Here is a 16,993-nt window from a genome sequence, read left to right on the forward strand (position 1 = left end):
AGGTGCTCAGCCAACGTTTTTTTTTTTTTTTTGGCTGCACCACACAGCAAGCGGGATCTTAGTTCCCCAACCAGGGGTTGAACCCATTCCCCCTGCAGTGGAAGTATGGAGTGTTAACCACTGGACCGCCAGGGAAGTCCCTCAGCCAATATTTTTTGACTAAATAAAGAAACCTATTTGAGGCTCAATTTCCTTCTCCATTAAATGGGTATTTGAATTACTGCTTCACCTCACAGGATCTTTGGAAGGATCAAATGGGAGGACAGATATAAAAGCACTTTGGAAACTGAGGAACTATCCAACTGTAAGGACTTCATAGTAGCATTCATAGTGGGTCCACTTTGGAATTTTGCAGGACTGATTTGTGCCTATTTTCACTTTGGGGAACTAATTGGAGACCCTGCACAAGGTCTCAGCTCATACTTTTATAGGTCTTCTGTCAAATTACTAGCAACTAGGATTCCTCTGACAAAGTTTCAGATGAAGAGAGAAATGTATGTAGTCATTAATCTGTGGAGCTCAGAAACTTCAGCCTTGCTGCTCACAGAACTGCGCATCTAAGGCCTTGCTACTCCCTCCCCAAAGGAACTTACAGTTTTCATTAATTTCAGGAATCTTTCTGAACCTGTCATGACCTATAGACTTCACAAAGAGCTGGTCTCTGCTGCCAGTAAGTATTTATGTTACTTAGTTAATTGTGTTGTCCTCGCTTCTAAGTAATATTTACAGCAACAAGGCTAGAAGACTGCTTGAGGGAAAGTGAGGGAAAAAACAAACATATACACAGATTTTGTCCACTGTCAAATGAGAGTATTCTTACTTGCTAACTCAAGTGTTGTATTATTTTTCATAAATCAATGTTGGTTGAGTGAATTGGAGAAAACTGGCTAACGAGGGATATGACAGGTCTGAGGATTTTATTGATTGATTTTGCCTCTTACATCAGAACAAGATGGCTCACATTGCCAGGCGACAGCAAAATGTTTCCATTACAGTTACTATTTCAGCATTTTTTCAGCACTTTGCCTTTTCAAATGCTTTTCAATTGTATTGTGAATTATTATTCCTAATCTTTTAGTGCTAGCATCACATTTTTTTAGATGATAAGACCAATGGTGAGGGTGGAAGGGTACATAGGAAATAAGGCATATAGAATCACTTAAAAAGTTGGCAGCTGAAGAAGCATTAAAAGTTTTGACTGAGGCCACTGTATGAGTATCCCTCCCTACCTTGATGTGACTCTTCTGCATTATGCCTTGTATGGTATTCAGGAAAATGATTCAGGGGATTTGTCTTCATAATGAATATTTGTTGAGGCAAGAGAGCTTTGATCTTTACTCTGAGGTCTCTCAGTGATTTTCATAGGAACCCAGAGGCAGAAGCATACCTCCTAGTTCCACAAGGAAAGTGGGTGGGCAAGGGATTCCAGCTGGAAATTTACATGTGGAACTTTAGGAGCAACCTGCTGTATCCAGAATTCTGACTTGCTCTGAGACAGTCTTGTCTTCTCTACTCATATTTCTTTTCTCTTCTCTCTTCTAATTCTTCATCTTTCTAGGCCTATTTCTTTGTTTTCAATCTATGTTTTTATCTTTTAGTCAGTCTCTCTCCCTCCCTCTCTTTCTTTCAGTGTCTGTTTCTTGGTCTCTCTTTGTCATTGTGTCCCTGTGTCTATATATCTCTCTCTTTCCATCTATTTGACTCTATGTGTCTCTGATTGTGTCTGTGTGCACATGTGCACGTGTGTGTGTGTGCCTGTGTGTATATGTATGAGAGTTTGCTTGATCCAGTTGCCCAGAAGGCAAAACTATCTCTCTGTTCTCTCTCAGAGTCTGACAACCTGGATTATCGGCTGGGAGCTATTCATTCCTTGGTATATAAGCTACCGGAAAAGAACAGAGAGATGCTGGAACTTCTTATAAGACACTTGGTCAAGTAAGTAACTTCTAGGTTTTCAGGAAGAGTTCCTATTAGAGGGCTGGCCCACATGGTAGCACTGCAGATAAACTGTCTGTCAGCTCATTAAGTCCCAGCCCCCAACTGCTTCATCCTGGGCAGTCTGAGTGCTCTGTGAGAAAGGCAGTTTTCCCTTTACCCTTATATATATCCTCTCAGGGTCATCATGCATCTTAGTTGAGGGGTTGTCTCAGTTGAATGGTAACACCAGGTAGAATGGTGGCTGAACACAGGCTTTGCTGTCAGATAAACGTGGGTTCAAATCCCAGCTGTGTAATCTTAGGAAAACCTCTCTTAACCTGTTTGGTCATCTATAAAATGAGAGTAGTATTCCCTACCACATAAGACTGTTGTGTGGATTTGAATGAACACAGGTGAAGTACGTGGCACATAGGACGTTCTCAAGACATGAGAGTTATGATTATGGTCACCTTCTTTGCTTGGGTGTGGCATGTAGGAACAGATAGCAGCATTCCAGAGAGTAGGTCTGGTGATGGGCTCTAAGATGGGTGGGTGTAAGGGCATGTGTGCCCCACTGTGGTGCTTCCTGGCATGAAGGTTCAATGTTGTGAATAAAGATGAATTTACTTGACTCATAAAAGGCTAGCTGCTCTAAGGAAACAGTATGGTGCAGCAGAAAATACTCTGTCCAGGAGTCAGCAAACCTGGGTTCTAGTGTCAGTTCTGCTACTAGCTTTCTTGATGACCATGGGCAGGTCACTCTTAAGACCGCTCCTGGTGTATTAAAAAGTAAATAAGTGAGACAACAAGCTTAGAAAAATTGTGATGCCTTTTAAGTGTTTGTGTTTAACAAAATAAAGCTATCAGCACACTCATAAATGCATTGATGAGATATTTTAACCTCATTTGGAGAATATCTCAAAACACCTAAAATTGAGGCCCTTAGTGAAGGTTAAATGGCCCTCTTTGCCTCCTGCTGTAATAAATCCTGATCACTCTGTACCTCTGGACCTCAGGTTCCCCTGTGATATGATAATATCTCTCCAAGATCTGACCAACTCTGACATTCTAAGTTTTTGTTTTGGGGTTTTTTTTAATACGTCTGTAGCCAATATTGCAGACAAATAGGCAGAATTAACAAGACAATAGCTTTTATATTTATTGCCAATGTTTGTAATTTGGGCTAATAGCAAACATTAAAAAGCATTTTCTTTCCAAAAAATTGTTTATGATAATCTCCGTAAAGTACAAAAATCAGCACATGTTGTTAATTTGAAGTTGCCCGGGGAAAAGGGACTTTGGGTTCAAATTTCAGCTTTATTGCTAATTTGCTATGAACCTAAAGAAAGTCCATCCTACTCTCTGGGCCTCAGTTTGGTCATCTACAATATGAGGGGACTGGAATAGCTAATCTCAAAGTGTTCTTCCAGCTCTTACTTTCTAAGAGTCTTAGTATGTGACATGAGCCAAGGATTCAGTTGAAGATTCTCCTACTAGCAGTTAGTGAGAGACACCTACCTCCCTCCACAAAAAGGCTGGCCATCTACCTTACTTGAAGAATCTTGCTCCTCAAAATCCTTAGAACAAAAGGAACAATAGACACAAACACACAAAACGCAGAACTAGAATGACAAATAACCTTAAATATGTGAAAAACTGTGCAAGTTAACTTGTAATAAGAAAAATGCAAATTAAACCTACATTGAGATACCATTTATTGGCAAACCCTAAAGCTTGACCACATTCTGTTTATGAGACTTTGGGGCACAGGGAGTCCAACACACTGCTGGTGTTAATGCAATACAAATACAGACGTACAGGACGGGAATTTGGCAATATCTAACAAATCTGCATTTTCAATTATCCTTTAACCCAGCAACTCCACTTTTAGGCATCTACTCTGAAGACATAGCTCCACAAATACAAAACAACATATGCACAAGTTTGTGTCAGTGCAGTGTAATTTTTAGTAACAAAATATTGGAAGCAACATAAATACCCAACAATAAGTGACTAGTTTTGTAAATCATGGTATATTCAAGCAATGTGGTATTATATAGTCATTAAAAAGAATGAGGAAAATATGAATTTTGTTTTTGAAGTGATTTCCAGATGCATTACAAATTTCTGTACAAAAACTTGTACACAAATATTCATAGCAGCATTATCCATAGTTGTCCAAAGGTGGAAACAGCCCATATGACCATCAAATGCTGAATGGAAAAAATAAAATATGGTATAAACATACAATGGAAAATTATTCAGCCATAAAAGGAATCAAGTATATGGATGAACCTTGAAAATATTATGCTAAGTGAAAGAAGCCAGACACAAAAGGCTACATATTACATTACTCCATTTTTATGAAATGACCAGAAAAGACAAATCTATAGAGGCAGAATGTAGGTTAATAGTTGCCTAGGACTGAGACACGGGAAGTAACAGCTAATGGTTACAGGGTTTCTTTTTGGAGTGGTGAAAGTGTTCTGGAATTAGATAGTGATGATTGTTGGACAACTCTGTGAATATATTAAAAACCATTGAATTGTACCTTTTACAAGGGTAAATTTTATGGTACATGAAATATATCTCAATAAAACTGTTATAAAAACAAACTAATGAAAATGGTTACTATGGAGGTGTTGACCTGAAATAGACTACCAGATATTTCTTCAGCAAAGATGGGTTTATTTGGGATGAGCAGAGATTTGTAATTTGGAATCTGCAACCATGCCAAACAATGGGCAAGTCCTCACCTGACAAGGGAAGGACAACGCTTTTATAGAGGGGAAAAGGAAGTTGGGAGGGCTATAGTAAACAAAGAGTCCATAGCTTTTCATTGGCTTGGGTCCTTGGCAGGAAAGAAAAATCTGTTTTCTTCCTGTTGGGCTCTGCTATCATGGCAGGGTATGAGAGCTCCCCTTTCTGGTCTCCTGACTATATTTAATTGAGGCTTCTCTTTTTTTTTTTCTTTTCTACAGGGGATAGGTGGTGACTAGGGTGGAAGGGACAAGGATGAGAGCTAGATTCCTCTGAGTCCACCTCCTTCTATGGTTTTGACTTTTGAGCCATATTAATATTTTAGGTATCCAAAAAGTAAAATTAAATGAAAAGGAAAACATTACAAACCCTAAAATGGAATGCAAAAAATCAAATGAATGTAAATGTTTATCAAATTCATAGCATAGTCATACAGAGAAAACAGTTATTTCATCTAACTTGTCAACACAGCCTCTGATTCATGCTAATGAAATATATTCTAAAAACAGGAAAAACTGCAAAAAAAGTTGTAAGCATCAGCCAGTAGGTTTATTAGTACTAGTAATATTATAATTATAACTTGAAATTATTTTATGTATATGTATCTCATAAGGATAAAGTAAAAAATAGTAAATATATTAATATTATCAGAAGCCAAGGTTTATGGTGTAAGAAAAAGAGATGTGGATACAAAATTCAAGATGTAAAGAAAAAAAAATTCTCTAATGGTAAAGTTGAATTGAGAATGCCAATATGAACTCATGATTTAAAAACAAAACAACAAAATCTTCTATTCACTTAACCAGTCTTGAGATGATTCTACCCAAGAAAGCAATAAACACATGTAGTGCCCAGATCTTTTGTCTCTAAATAACATTCCCTTCTCAAAAGTGCCAAATCTTCTTAGAGAACTGGCTGATTCTAGGTCTGGGGCAAGGAAAATAAAAGGTGAGTCTTGGATCAAGTATACTTTTGTAAGCAAAGAAGAGCTCATGCACTAATAGGGTCATGTCACAAAGATTCAGGAATCTGCTTGAAAAGGCTGACACTGATTACATCTGGAGCAACCGAAACATCAAAAACAATGAGTGCTGTATTTGATAATAACATTTTGAATAAATAAAAATCCATGGGAGGTAGTTAGAGTAAGGAAAGCCCTTTATTACTGAAGAATACCAGCTAATAAGTGTGGGAGGAATGATAGAATTAGAAAAACTAGTTTTCAAAAAGCTACAGTAATCAAAACAGTGTGTTATTGGCACAAAAACAGACACATGGATCAATGGAACAGAATAGACAGCCCAGAAATAAACCCACACACCTATGGTCAGTTAATCTATGACAAAGGAGGCAAGAATATACAATGGAGAAAAGACAGTCTCTTCAATAAACGGTGCTGGGAAAACTGGACAGCAACATGTAAGAGAATGAAATTAGGACATTCTCTAACACCATACACAAAAATAAACTCAAAATGGATCAAAGACCTAAATGTAAGAGCAGATACTATAAAATTCTTAGAGTGAAACATAGGCAAGACACTCTTTGACATAAATTGTAGCAATGGTTTTTTTGATCTGTTTCCTAAGGCAAAGTAAACAAAAGCAAAAAAAAAAAAAGAACAAAAAAAAATGGGACCTGATTAAACATATAACCTTTCACACAGTGAAGGAAACCATTGACAAAATAAAAAGACATTCTACCAAATTGGAGAAAATATTTGTAAAAGATATGACCAATAAGGGGTTAATATCTAAAGTATATGATCAGCTCATGCAACTCAATATTGAAAAAACAACTCGATTAAAAAATGGGAAGACATGAATAGATATTTTTCCAACAAAGGCATACAGATCACCAGACACATGAAAAGATGCTCAACATTGCTAATAATCAGAGAAAGCAAACAAAACCACATTGAGGTATTACCTCACACCTGTCAGAATGACTGTCATGGGGGGGGTGGGATGAATTGGGAGATTGGGACTGACATATATACACTACTATGTATAAAGTAGATAACTAATGAGAACCTACTATGTAGCACAGGGAACTCCACTCACTGCTCTGTGGTGACCAAATGGGAAGGAAATCCAAAAAAGAGGGGATCTATGTATACGTATAGCTGATTCAGTTTGATGCACAGCAGAAACTAACACAACACTGTAAAGCAACTATACTACAATTAAAATTATTAAAAAAACATGGACAGCACCAGATGCTTTTGATGTTGTAAACGGTAAGGACAAAGTGTCATGCAGCATTGATTAAGTGAAAGGTAGTCATTGCAAAAGCAAGGGTGTAAGGATGAGTAAGAGGAAAATAATTTTTAATTGATAGCTCAGAAAAGTATTAATTTTATAATCTCATGTTTTGAATCAATCAAATGTGACACATTATAACCTGCTACCACTTTTCATACAGAGAAGGTAGCATTTGGCAGAGTTTCAAAATCAGAATTCAACTTTTATAGAAAAATAAATAAGGCTTTGGATATGAGTATAAGCCTGACATAACTAAATATTTTTGAGAAAAATTAATAAAAAGGAATTTTAAATGGATGCTCCAGTTCCTACATAATTTGTAACTTTTTCCCCTAAGTTCAACAGTATATCATAAGAATAAGTGGAAACATTCTGGAGCTAAGGGATAATTTTGACCATGCTCTGCAAGTAAACACTACTGATCTGCTACCAAATGAGGCCAACTCCAAGGAAACCTTTGCATTCAAACCAGGAAATATCTCAGAAGAAAATGCAACCCACATATTCATTGCCATTCAAAATGTGGATAAAAGCAATTTGACATCAAAAGTATCCAACTTTACACAAGTAGCTTTGTTTATTTCTCAAGCAGATCACCAGTCGTGGTGAAAGTCATCCAAATCCCAGAGTTAACATTTCTACCTTGGTATTGTCAGTGGTTGGATCTGTTGCAATTGTTAGTGTTATTTTAAGTGCCACTATTTATATTTTAAAGAAGAAAAGAAATGCAATTAGATCGAGGACTGGATTTTAATAAAATAAACAAAATTGAAGGATACTGTGAATTTTTAAATTCTGTGTGGATCGTTAGCTCATGAAAATAATTTTAAGAAGTCTGAATGGATACGTAGATTAAATATAAACACCCAGAGATATTTGAAATACTGTAAATCAATATTAAAAGTATAATTTTATTTACTCATTGTTTCATTTATCATCCATAGTGATAAATAAAACTCTTTTCTTCTTGCTAAACAAACAAACAAACAAAAAGAATGTCATCAAAAAGGAACCCTAGTATGCTGCTGGTGAGAATGTAAATCGGTGCAGCCACTATGGAAAATATTTGGAGGTTCCTCAGAAAACAAAAACTAGAATTACCATATAATCCACTCCTGGGTATATATACAAAGAAAACAAAACACTAATTCAAAAATATACATGCACCCCAGTGTTCATAGCAGCATTATTTACAAAAGCCAAGATGTAGAAGCCTAAGTGTCCATCAACAGATGAATTGATAAAGCAGCTGGTATATATACATACAATGGAATATTACTCAGCCATAAAAGGAATGAAATTTTGCCATTTGCAACAACATGGATAGACTTGGAGGGTATTATGCTAAGGAAATAAGTCAGGCAGAGAAAGACAAGTACTGTATGTTGTCACTTATATGTGGAATCTAAAAACTAAAACAAACGAATGTACATAGTAAAACAGAAACAGGCTCACAGGTGTAGAGAACAAACTAGTGGTTACCAGTGGGGAGAGGGAAGTGGAGAGGGGTAAGATAGTGGTAGAGGACTAAGGTACAAAGTACTATTTATAAAATAAATAAGCTACAAGGATATATTGTACAGCACAGGGAATATAGCCAATATTTTATAACTTTGGATGGAGTATAATCTATAAAGATATTGAATCACTATGTTGTACACCTAAAACTAATATTGTAAATCAACTACACTTAAGAAAGAAAACAAAAAGAAAAACTACAAGTTTGCAACCTCAGCACCCTGTTTCAGGTGTGGATCAAAACCACTGAATAAAAGATTTTTCAGGAACAAGATATTCATATAGTTTCAAAGTATTACCCACAGATTACTTACTAATTACAAATGGAAACTATATCTTTACAATGAAGTTATCTGGCAAATACCACCTTAATTAATTGATCAAATTTAGCATCACTAATAATGATACAAACTGACCTTATCTACCTTCTGATGGGATACAGTAAGAAGTATACAACATAAACAAATATTTTTGCCAAGAATGTTTAACCCCAATCAAATTTAGCCTTTAAGTTTACAGGAAATACAGGGTATAGAAAAATGCAGAATGTTTGACATTCTTTGAGACAACTGGCTTGGAATTTTTATAAAAGTCAATGCCCTGGGGAAAAAAGGTAGTGGTACTGTTTTGTGGCTAAAGAAACAGAAACAAATGCAGTGTATGAACTTTGGATCTAGATTTGAAACACCCACCTATAAAATAATTTTTTCATGATATTTGAGAAAATTTGAATACGGACCAGATATCAGGTGATATGGAATTATTATAAATTTTCCTCGGTATAAAAATGTTATTGTGGTTTTGTAGGACAGCATGCTTATTATTTGGAGATGAATACTAAAATATTTCGGGTTGAAACAATTTACTTCTAAAGGGCTCAGAAAAAAAATATACAGAGAGAACAAGCAAATGTAGGAAAATGTTAATTCCTGAATTTAGGTATAGACAGTATTAATTTTCATAGTACCATTCTTTCAACTTTTTTGTATCTTTAAAACCAAGAGTTATAGGGAAAATGCAAATAAAATAGGCTTAGTTCCAACAGGGAAATTTACACAGGAGAAGAAAATCTATGTGCTTTCAAAATTCACATAATTTTTCTGCCTGCCAACCACTGCTTTCATAAGCTATATGATAATTATAACTTATGCCTTCTTAGTGTGTTCCCACTGCTGGCCCATTTTCTAGGCTAATTACAGGCAAACACAAATTGACATCAGCCAATTTGAGATTCCCAATTATTCAATTCTTTTTGCTTTTTACCTATTGCTTCCATTAATCTGAAGTAGGAGAACGGTACATGTTACCTCCCCCACAATCTCATGACCAGTGGCATATACAATGCAAGCAAGCCTCAGGCCTAATTCTGCCACTCATGCAGGTATTTATCTCGAAGCAGATTCAAAACAGTTGTACAACCTGTTCTGTAAACTCAGTGAAGTCTCAGCTCTCTTTCCTTTCAGTTGCTCTGACTGCATCATGCGTTAAAGTTTAAATTGAAACAGATGAGATAGTAATACAGCAACGCAATTGTAGTTCAGGCAATAAAATCCCATGATCTAATGCCCAAATGCAAGACCAAGACCCCTTTGCAATCCTAGGCTTCGGCTACCATTCTATAGGGTGTGAGCTCTTAGGCTTATTAGAATCTTCTTACTTTTGTAATAATAGCACTTGTTATTTCTGAAGCAATACCACTGCATTGTAGAGATTGAAAAATATAGAAGAGCAAAACAAGTCAATAAACAAAAATAAAAGCTTTCTATTTTCAGCATCCAAAAATCACTACTATTAATATATTCGTGCTTTTTCTTCTGGATCTTTCTGTGGGTGTGGGTGTGTGTTTATGTATACACACACACCCCACACAAACACATTTACATTTTTTACCAAATTGAGGTTATGCTGTTCAGTAACACCAAACTTTTTTCAGTTCAACAATTTCCACCTTTTTTCAGTTCAACAAGTTCTACCTCTCCAGACCATATTAACATTTCCTTAGTTGACCCAAAAATTTATTGTTCTGTAGAGTCTTTTTGTTTTTTTTTAACATCTTTATTGGAGTATAATTGCTTTACAATGGTGTGTTAGTTTCTGCTTTATAACAAAGTGAATCAGTTATACATATACATATGTTCCCATATCTCTTCCCTCTTGCATCTCCCTCCCTCCCATCCTCCCCTGTAGGTGGTCACAAACCACCGAGCTGATCTCCCTGTGCTATGCGGCTGCTTCCCACTAGCTATCTATTTTACGTTTGGTAGTATATATATGTCCACACCACTCTCTCACTAGTTTTGTCTACTTTCGTCATTGTATTTTTCAGCTTGTTCCCCTATTTTCTTTATTTCTTATAAAGTAGGGGTTGTATTTTAAGGCTAGATGGATTCAAGTTAACTATTTTGGGGATAGAACACATCATAGGTGATTTTGTGTACCTTATGCTGCATCACATCTGAAGATTCATAATATTAGTCGACCGACCTTACTGATGTTAATATTGATCATTGCTCTATTCTAACCTGTCAATGAAAGCTTGAGAATGTCTATACAATATTTCTAGCCAATCCACAATCCATTTATCTTGACACATCTAAGCAATGAGAAGTCAGTTTGCCACCAACCATGCTAATTAACAGAGCCATTGGTGTTGATTGGAGATGAGGTTAGCTGAAGCTTATAGCAGCCCCTCTGGCTTCTGATTAGTCTTTTAAATACTAATTAATCAGCCCTAGAGTATGTAAATATGCATTTAAAATTAGAATACTACAACCATAACTGACCTGTCCTAGGGTGTGCATGAAAACTAACAAACACATATATCAAATTTCATCCGTTCTAAAGGGCACTTTTCTTTTTCAAATTGTAACCTGAATTCTGGATGCATCTTAGAATCAATTGTTTCTTAAAATCACTGTTGTCAGATAGCGGTTTTTATGTAATTATCATAACGTCTACATGCATGAACATGATCATAGCTGCTCATGTTGTAGTCATTTTAGTTAAATTATGTTCATTGTTGAGTTTATTTTCTATTTAAAATGTCTTCAAAAATATTACATAATGATTTGACAGTGAAAGTTTCTTCTTTCTCAGTGGTACATACTAAAATAATGGTGTGATTGCAATTGATGACATTGATGAAATTTAGGACATTGTACTGGCTATGTTGCAGTATTTAAAGTAAATTATGAATAATATAACACCAATGGTTGAAACCAAAGCTGTCTGCCCTTAAGGGCATCATCTTCAGGGATTGGGATGTTACCAAAAGCTCAGCTTCTCTGTACACCAGTGCCGAATCAAACCTTGGAGACCGAGTTTTGGGTGAATAGAAAAGGATAGCTTTATTATTTTGCTAGGCAAAGGGGGACACAGCTGGTGCATGCCTGAAAAACTATGTGTCACAACCCCAGAGGATTTGATGAAGGGTTTTATAACAGTGGTTCAAGGGTGGGGTCTCTGACAAGATTAGGTTATGTGTAGGGCCTGCACTCCTCTAATCTGGCCTCAGGTAGTCATCTTGATGAGCTTCTCTGGTTCCTTTAGTCTTTCCTCAGGTGGTTTCCTGGCTGCTTCTCCTTTGATTAGCAGCTGTTCAAACCCTCCCTTTGGAACACAGGGAAAGTCATGCAGGCTGGAGTCTTGCCTACAAGAAACGGGGAGGCCTGGGAGCCCCACAGGGCCCTGCTTGGTCTCACTCCCCGCTTTTTACTTGATCCTCCTCAATCTTGAGGAGAACAGATATTAGATTAGAAAGGGAACAATCATTTTGGATAGAGATGTTAATCATAAACTCAGCAGAGGAACTTGGTTTTAGGGGAACTCGGTTTTAATCCCCGCTTTGGTTTTATCTTTCCCCAAATCTTTCAGGGAACTGGGTGACGACCATTCTACTTCCTGCTGAGATGGGGTGTCTAAATTTTGGGGAGTAGATACCAAATTTACAATATTTGAGCTCCAAGTCCTGGATCCGAGTCTTATGTGATTAAGATCTCAATCCCTTGGTCTGCCATTTTGGTGCAACAGGCCCAGTTAGAGGTAAGAGGAATGACAACTGGAACTTTAGTAGACAGAAAAGATCTCATTTCTTTAGGAATTCAAGGGAATAAGTCTGAAGCCTAGTGTGGAACTGGTACTTCAGAGAGACTTGTTGTAGCCAGTTGTTTCCAAACCTTTTCCTGTATGGGGAAAACCCATTAAGGCAATCCTGAAGACCCAGAAATAGGAAGCTGACCACATATCTGGCAGTTAGAATTATCAAAAGGATCAGCATATGGATCTATAACTTTGTACATAAAAGGTATGAGAAAGGATACGAAAACAGAACTTTCATTCTGCTTGTCGGAACAAATACTTAAAGTTTCTGAGCAGTAAGAAGAATGTCATAGGATCCCTTCCATTTTTCTTCAAGCTGCTGCTCAGATCCTTGCTCTTTTTTTTAATTTATTTATTATTTTTGGCTGTGTTGGGTCTTTGTTGCTGCATGCAGGCTTTCTCTAGTTGCAGTGAGCAGGGACTACTCTTTGTTGTGTTGCGCAGGCTTCTCTTATTGTGGAGCACAGGCTCTAGAGCACGTGGGCTTCAGTACATGCAGCACGTGGGCTCAATTGTTGTGGCTCTTGGGCTCTAGAGTGCAGGCTCAGTAGTTGTGGTGCACGGGCTTAGTTGCTCCGCGGTATATGGGATTTTCCTGGAGAAGGGCTCGAACCCATGTCCCCTGCATTGGCAGGCAGATTCTTAACCACTGTGCCACCAGAGAAGTGCCCTTGCTCTTTTTCACACTTTCAGCAGCACTGGGTCTCCTGCTTTAAAGGGATGCAAGGGAGCTTCCAGGTGAGGGGGAGACCTGTGGAATACAAACTCATGCAGTGGTTAACAATTGACCAATCTGTTGTACATACTGTTTAATTTTTGCCTCCTGTGTTAGAAATGTTTCTCTTTCTTTACTCTTAGGAGGTAAGAGTGGTATCCTGTATACCTAGCCCGCTTCTAGGGGCCACCAGTGTACAAAGGAGAGCAATCAGCAAGACCTTTTTCCATTTTAGATGAGTTTCCTGGCATCGTTTGGCGAGCATTTTCTTCAGAGTGTGGTTCATCTTCTTACCCTTTCTGTAGATTACGGTGTCCATGCTGAGTGAAGTTTCCATTTTATACCTAAACCTTTATTTGCTGTTTGCATTATTTCTGTGATGAAAGCAGATCCATTGTTGCTCTGAATAGTAGAGGGAAGGCCGTACCTAGGAATAATGTCCTTAAGAAGGGTTTTTGTCACTTCAGATGCTTTTTTCCATTCTGGCTGGAAAGGCCTCTACTCAACCTTGATCCAGGTATAATCCTCTTAAATCTTTAACCAAAATCTTGTGGAGGAGGGTGGGGGACTTTTTAAATCCTTGTGGCATCCTGAGTCTGAAGGAATAGTATAAGGAACTCTCATATGCCTGTAAGGAACTCTCATGTGCCTATCACCCAGCTTCAACAATTTTCAACACGTAGCAAATCTTGTTTCATCTATATCCCTATTCATTTCCCCTCCTCCTATATTATTGTGAAGCAAATCTAAGACGTTATTTTATCCATAAATATTTCAGTATGTATATTGAAAAATGAAAATTCTTTGTACATATAAACACAATATAATTATCACATCTGAAAACAAACTTAATAATTACTTAATATCATTAAATATTCTGTGTTCAATTTTCCAGTAGTCTCAAATATGTCATATATATATATATTTTTTTTTAATAAGGATCCAAATAACGTCCACACATAGGAATCTTTTCAGATGTTTTTTAAGTCTCTTTTAATCTCTAGCAGAGGCCAGCAAATGTTTTCCAGAAAGGATTAGATAATACATATTGAAGGCTTTGTGAGCTATATGGACTCTGTTGCAGCTACTTAGTTCTACCTGTATAATACAAAAACAGCCATTGATAATATGTGAATGAATAAGCATAACAATACTCCAATAAAACTTTATCTACAAAAACAGGTTGGATTTGGCCCAAGGGCCATAGTTTGGTGATCCCTTATCTATAGCAGTAGTTCTCAATCTTTTGTGTGTATCAGAATCACTTGGAGGGCTAATAAAGAACACAGAGGCCAAAGTTTGATAGGATAGGGCCTCTGTGTTTTTACCATGTTCCCAATCTGTAAGTTTCTTCTTCATCTCTTTCTTGTTTCTTATAATTTATTTGTTAAAGAAAACAGGTCATTTGTCCTTTAAAGTTTCCCATATTTTGAATCAAGAGGCTTGCTCTGATTCAAGTCCTTTTTTTAAAATTTGTTTTTTGGGGATTTGGGGTGGGTTTTTTGGTTATTTGGGGTATTGGGGGCGTGGTCTTTACAGTGGGGAGGGCAGACATACTTAATAAATGGTTCTATGTTCTTCCAACAGTAGACGTGTAATGTGTGACTGTTTCTTTTCTCCATTATTTTCAAGGGAAGGACTTTCTTAGAGTCACTGAATGGCAGAGCTGAAAGACTCTTTAGATTACCCAATAACCACCTCATTTTATAGGTGAGGGAACAGATATCCAGGGATGGAAAAAGATAGGCCCAAAGTCATACAACGTGTTAGTGATGGAACCAGTTTAATGAACTTATTCAGTTTTTATTTTTATTTGTTCATATTTGTTGAGGTATAATTGACAAATAAAAATTGTATATGTTTATGGTATATTACTTATATACCATAATGATGTTTGGTATATGTATATGTTGTGAAATAATTGCCACAATATAGCTAATTACTATATCTATCACCTCATATAGTTACCGTTTTCTCCCTTCCTTCCTTTCTCCCCTCCCTCCCTCCTTCCCTTCTTTCTTTCTTTCTTTTTCTTTCTTTCTTTCTTTCTTTCTTTCTTTCTTTCTTTCTTTCTTTCTTTCTTTCTTTCATTCATTCTTTCTTTCTTTCTTTCCTTCCTTCCTTCCTTCTTTCTTTCTATGAAGAACACTTAAGATCTACCCTCTTAGCAAATTTCAAGCACAAAATACAGTATTGTTAACTATATTCATATTGCTATATATTAGATCTCTAAAACTTACTCATCTTATGTAACTGAAAATTTGTACCTCTTGACCAACATCTCCCCCATTTTCCCCTCCCCCAGCCCCTGGCAACTACCATTCTACTCTGTGTCTGGCTTATTTCACTTAACATAATGTTCTCCAAGTTCATCCATGTTGTTGCAAAAGGCAGGATTTCCTTCTTTTTTAAAGCTTATTGATATTCCATTGTGTGTATATGTTTATCTGTTTGTCCATCTAAGGACACTTAGGCTATTGTGACTAATGCTGCAATGAATATGGGAGTACAGATATTCTCTTTGAGATACTGATTTCATTTCCTTTGAATATATACCTAGAATTGGGATTGCTGGATCATAAGGTAGTTCTGTTTTTATAGGCATTTTAATTTATGACCTCTGATCTAAACCATCTAATCAAAATTATTTTTTCCTAAATTGGAGGCTTTTTATAACCTCTCTCTAATACCTGTTTCTCTGGTTTAAATTTTGATGTTCAAGAAGTTGTATCCATTGAGGACATGGGGAGGGGGAAGGGTAAGCTGGGATGAAGTGAGAGAGTGGCATGGACTTATATATACTACCAAATATAAAATAGATAGCTAGTGGGAAGCAGATGCATAGCACAGGGAGATCAGCTCAGTGCTTTGTGACCACCTAGAGGGGTGGGATAGGGAGGGTGGGAGGGAGATGCAAGAGGGAGGGGATATGGGGATATATGTATATGTGTAGCTGATTCACTTTGTTATAAAGCAGAAACTAACACACCATTGTAAAGCAATTATATTCCAATAAAGATGTTAAAAAAAAGAAGTTGTATCTATTTTCTTTAGTCTAAGTGGACTAAAGAATTTAAGATTTCTTTGCTTCCAAATCATATTACAAACTCCCACCTAATTAACTACTCATGATGCCCTTATTTTTGGTTTCATTCATCTTATTAACCCACAATTATGCCTCTTAATGATTTTCAAAATGTATAATAAAAGGAGAGATGTCAAATGGAAAGAAACCTCCCCAAAGAATAGATTACCTTTCAAATCTCATAAGAAGACTAAGAATGAAAAGAGTGTCCTAAATGGAATACCTTGAACCTCCATCAGAGAAACAGATGGTGGCTTTAGCCTAAAGAGGCCCCCATAGGGGCTGATTTCTTGACAGGAACTAGACAAGCAGGCAGTGGGATGCAATGGGATGACTGTAAGACTTGGAGCCCAACAGATATGGGTTTGAATCCCTGTATTGCCATGTATTCACAAACTGTTTGACTTTAACTAAGTTCTTTACCCTCTGTGAAACTAGCCTTCAGAGATAATATACTCTGCCTTTTGGAGTTATGCGGATTAAGTGAGCTCTGGCATATTCAACCAAAGTCACTTTCTTTCAAAGCTCAAAAAAGAATATAAGCATTTACACATGCTGGAGGCTGTTGTCTCACAAGTGTCCTTGCCTTGTTACTAGTGGTTTAGCCATTCTGGATCTCGGTGGCAGCATGGAGTT

General features: G+C 36.9%; 1 protein-coding gene across 1 annotated transcript in view; it reads left to right on the plus strand.

Moving 5' to 3' along the window:
- The window catches only part of OPHN1 (oligophrenin 1), a 684,959-nt gene that overhangs the window by 469,632 nt on the left and 198,334 nt on the right, over nt 1–16,993 (plus strand). Inside the window, exons 17-18 of the mRNA XM_022561083.3 lie at nt 612–670; nt 1,830–1,935. Coding sequence (XP_022416791.1) covers nt 612–670; nt 1,830–1,935 — 165 coding nt within the window. The remainder of the gene's footprint in view (nt 1–611; nt 671–1,829; nt 1,936–16,993) is intronic.

The sequence above is a fragment of the Delphinapterus leucas genome, chromosome X, assembly GCF_059928025.1.
Source record: "Delphinapterus leucas isolate spDelLeu-1000000601 "Yukka" chromosome X, BTC_Dleu_Yukka2, whole genome shotgun sequence".
In the NCBI taxonomy this organism is placed as follows: Eukaryota; Metazoa; Chordata; class Mammalia; order Artiodactyla; family Monodontidae; genus Delphinapterus; species Delphinapterus leucas.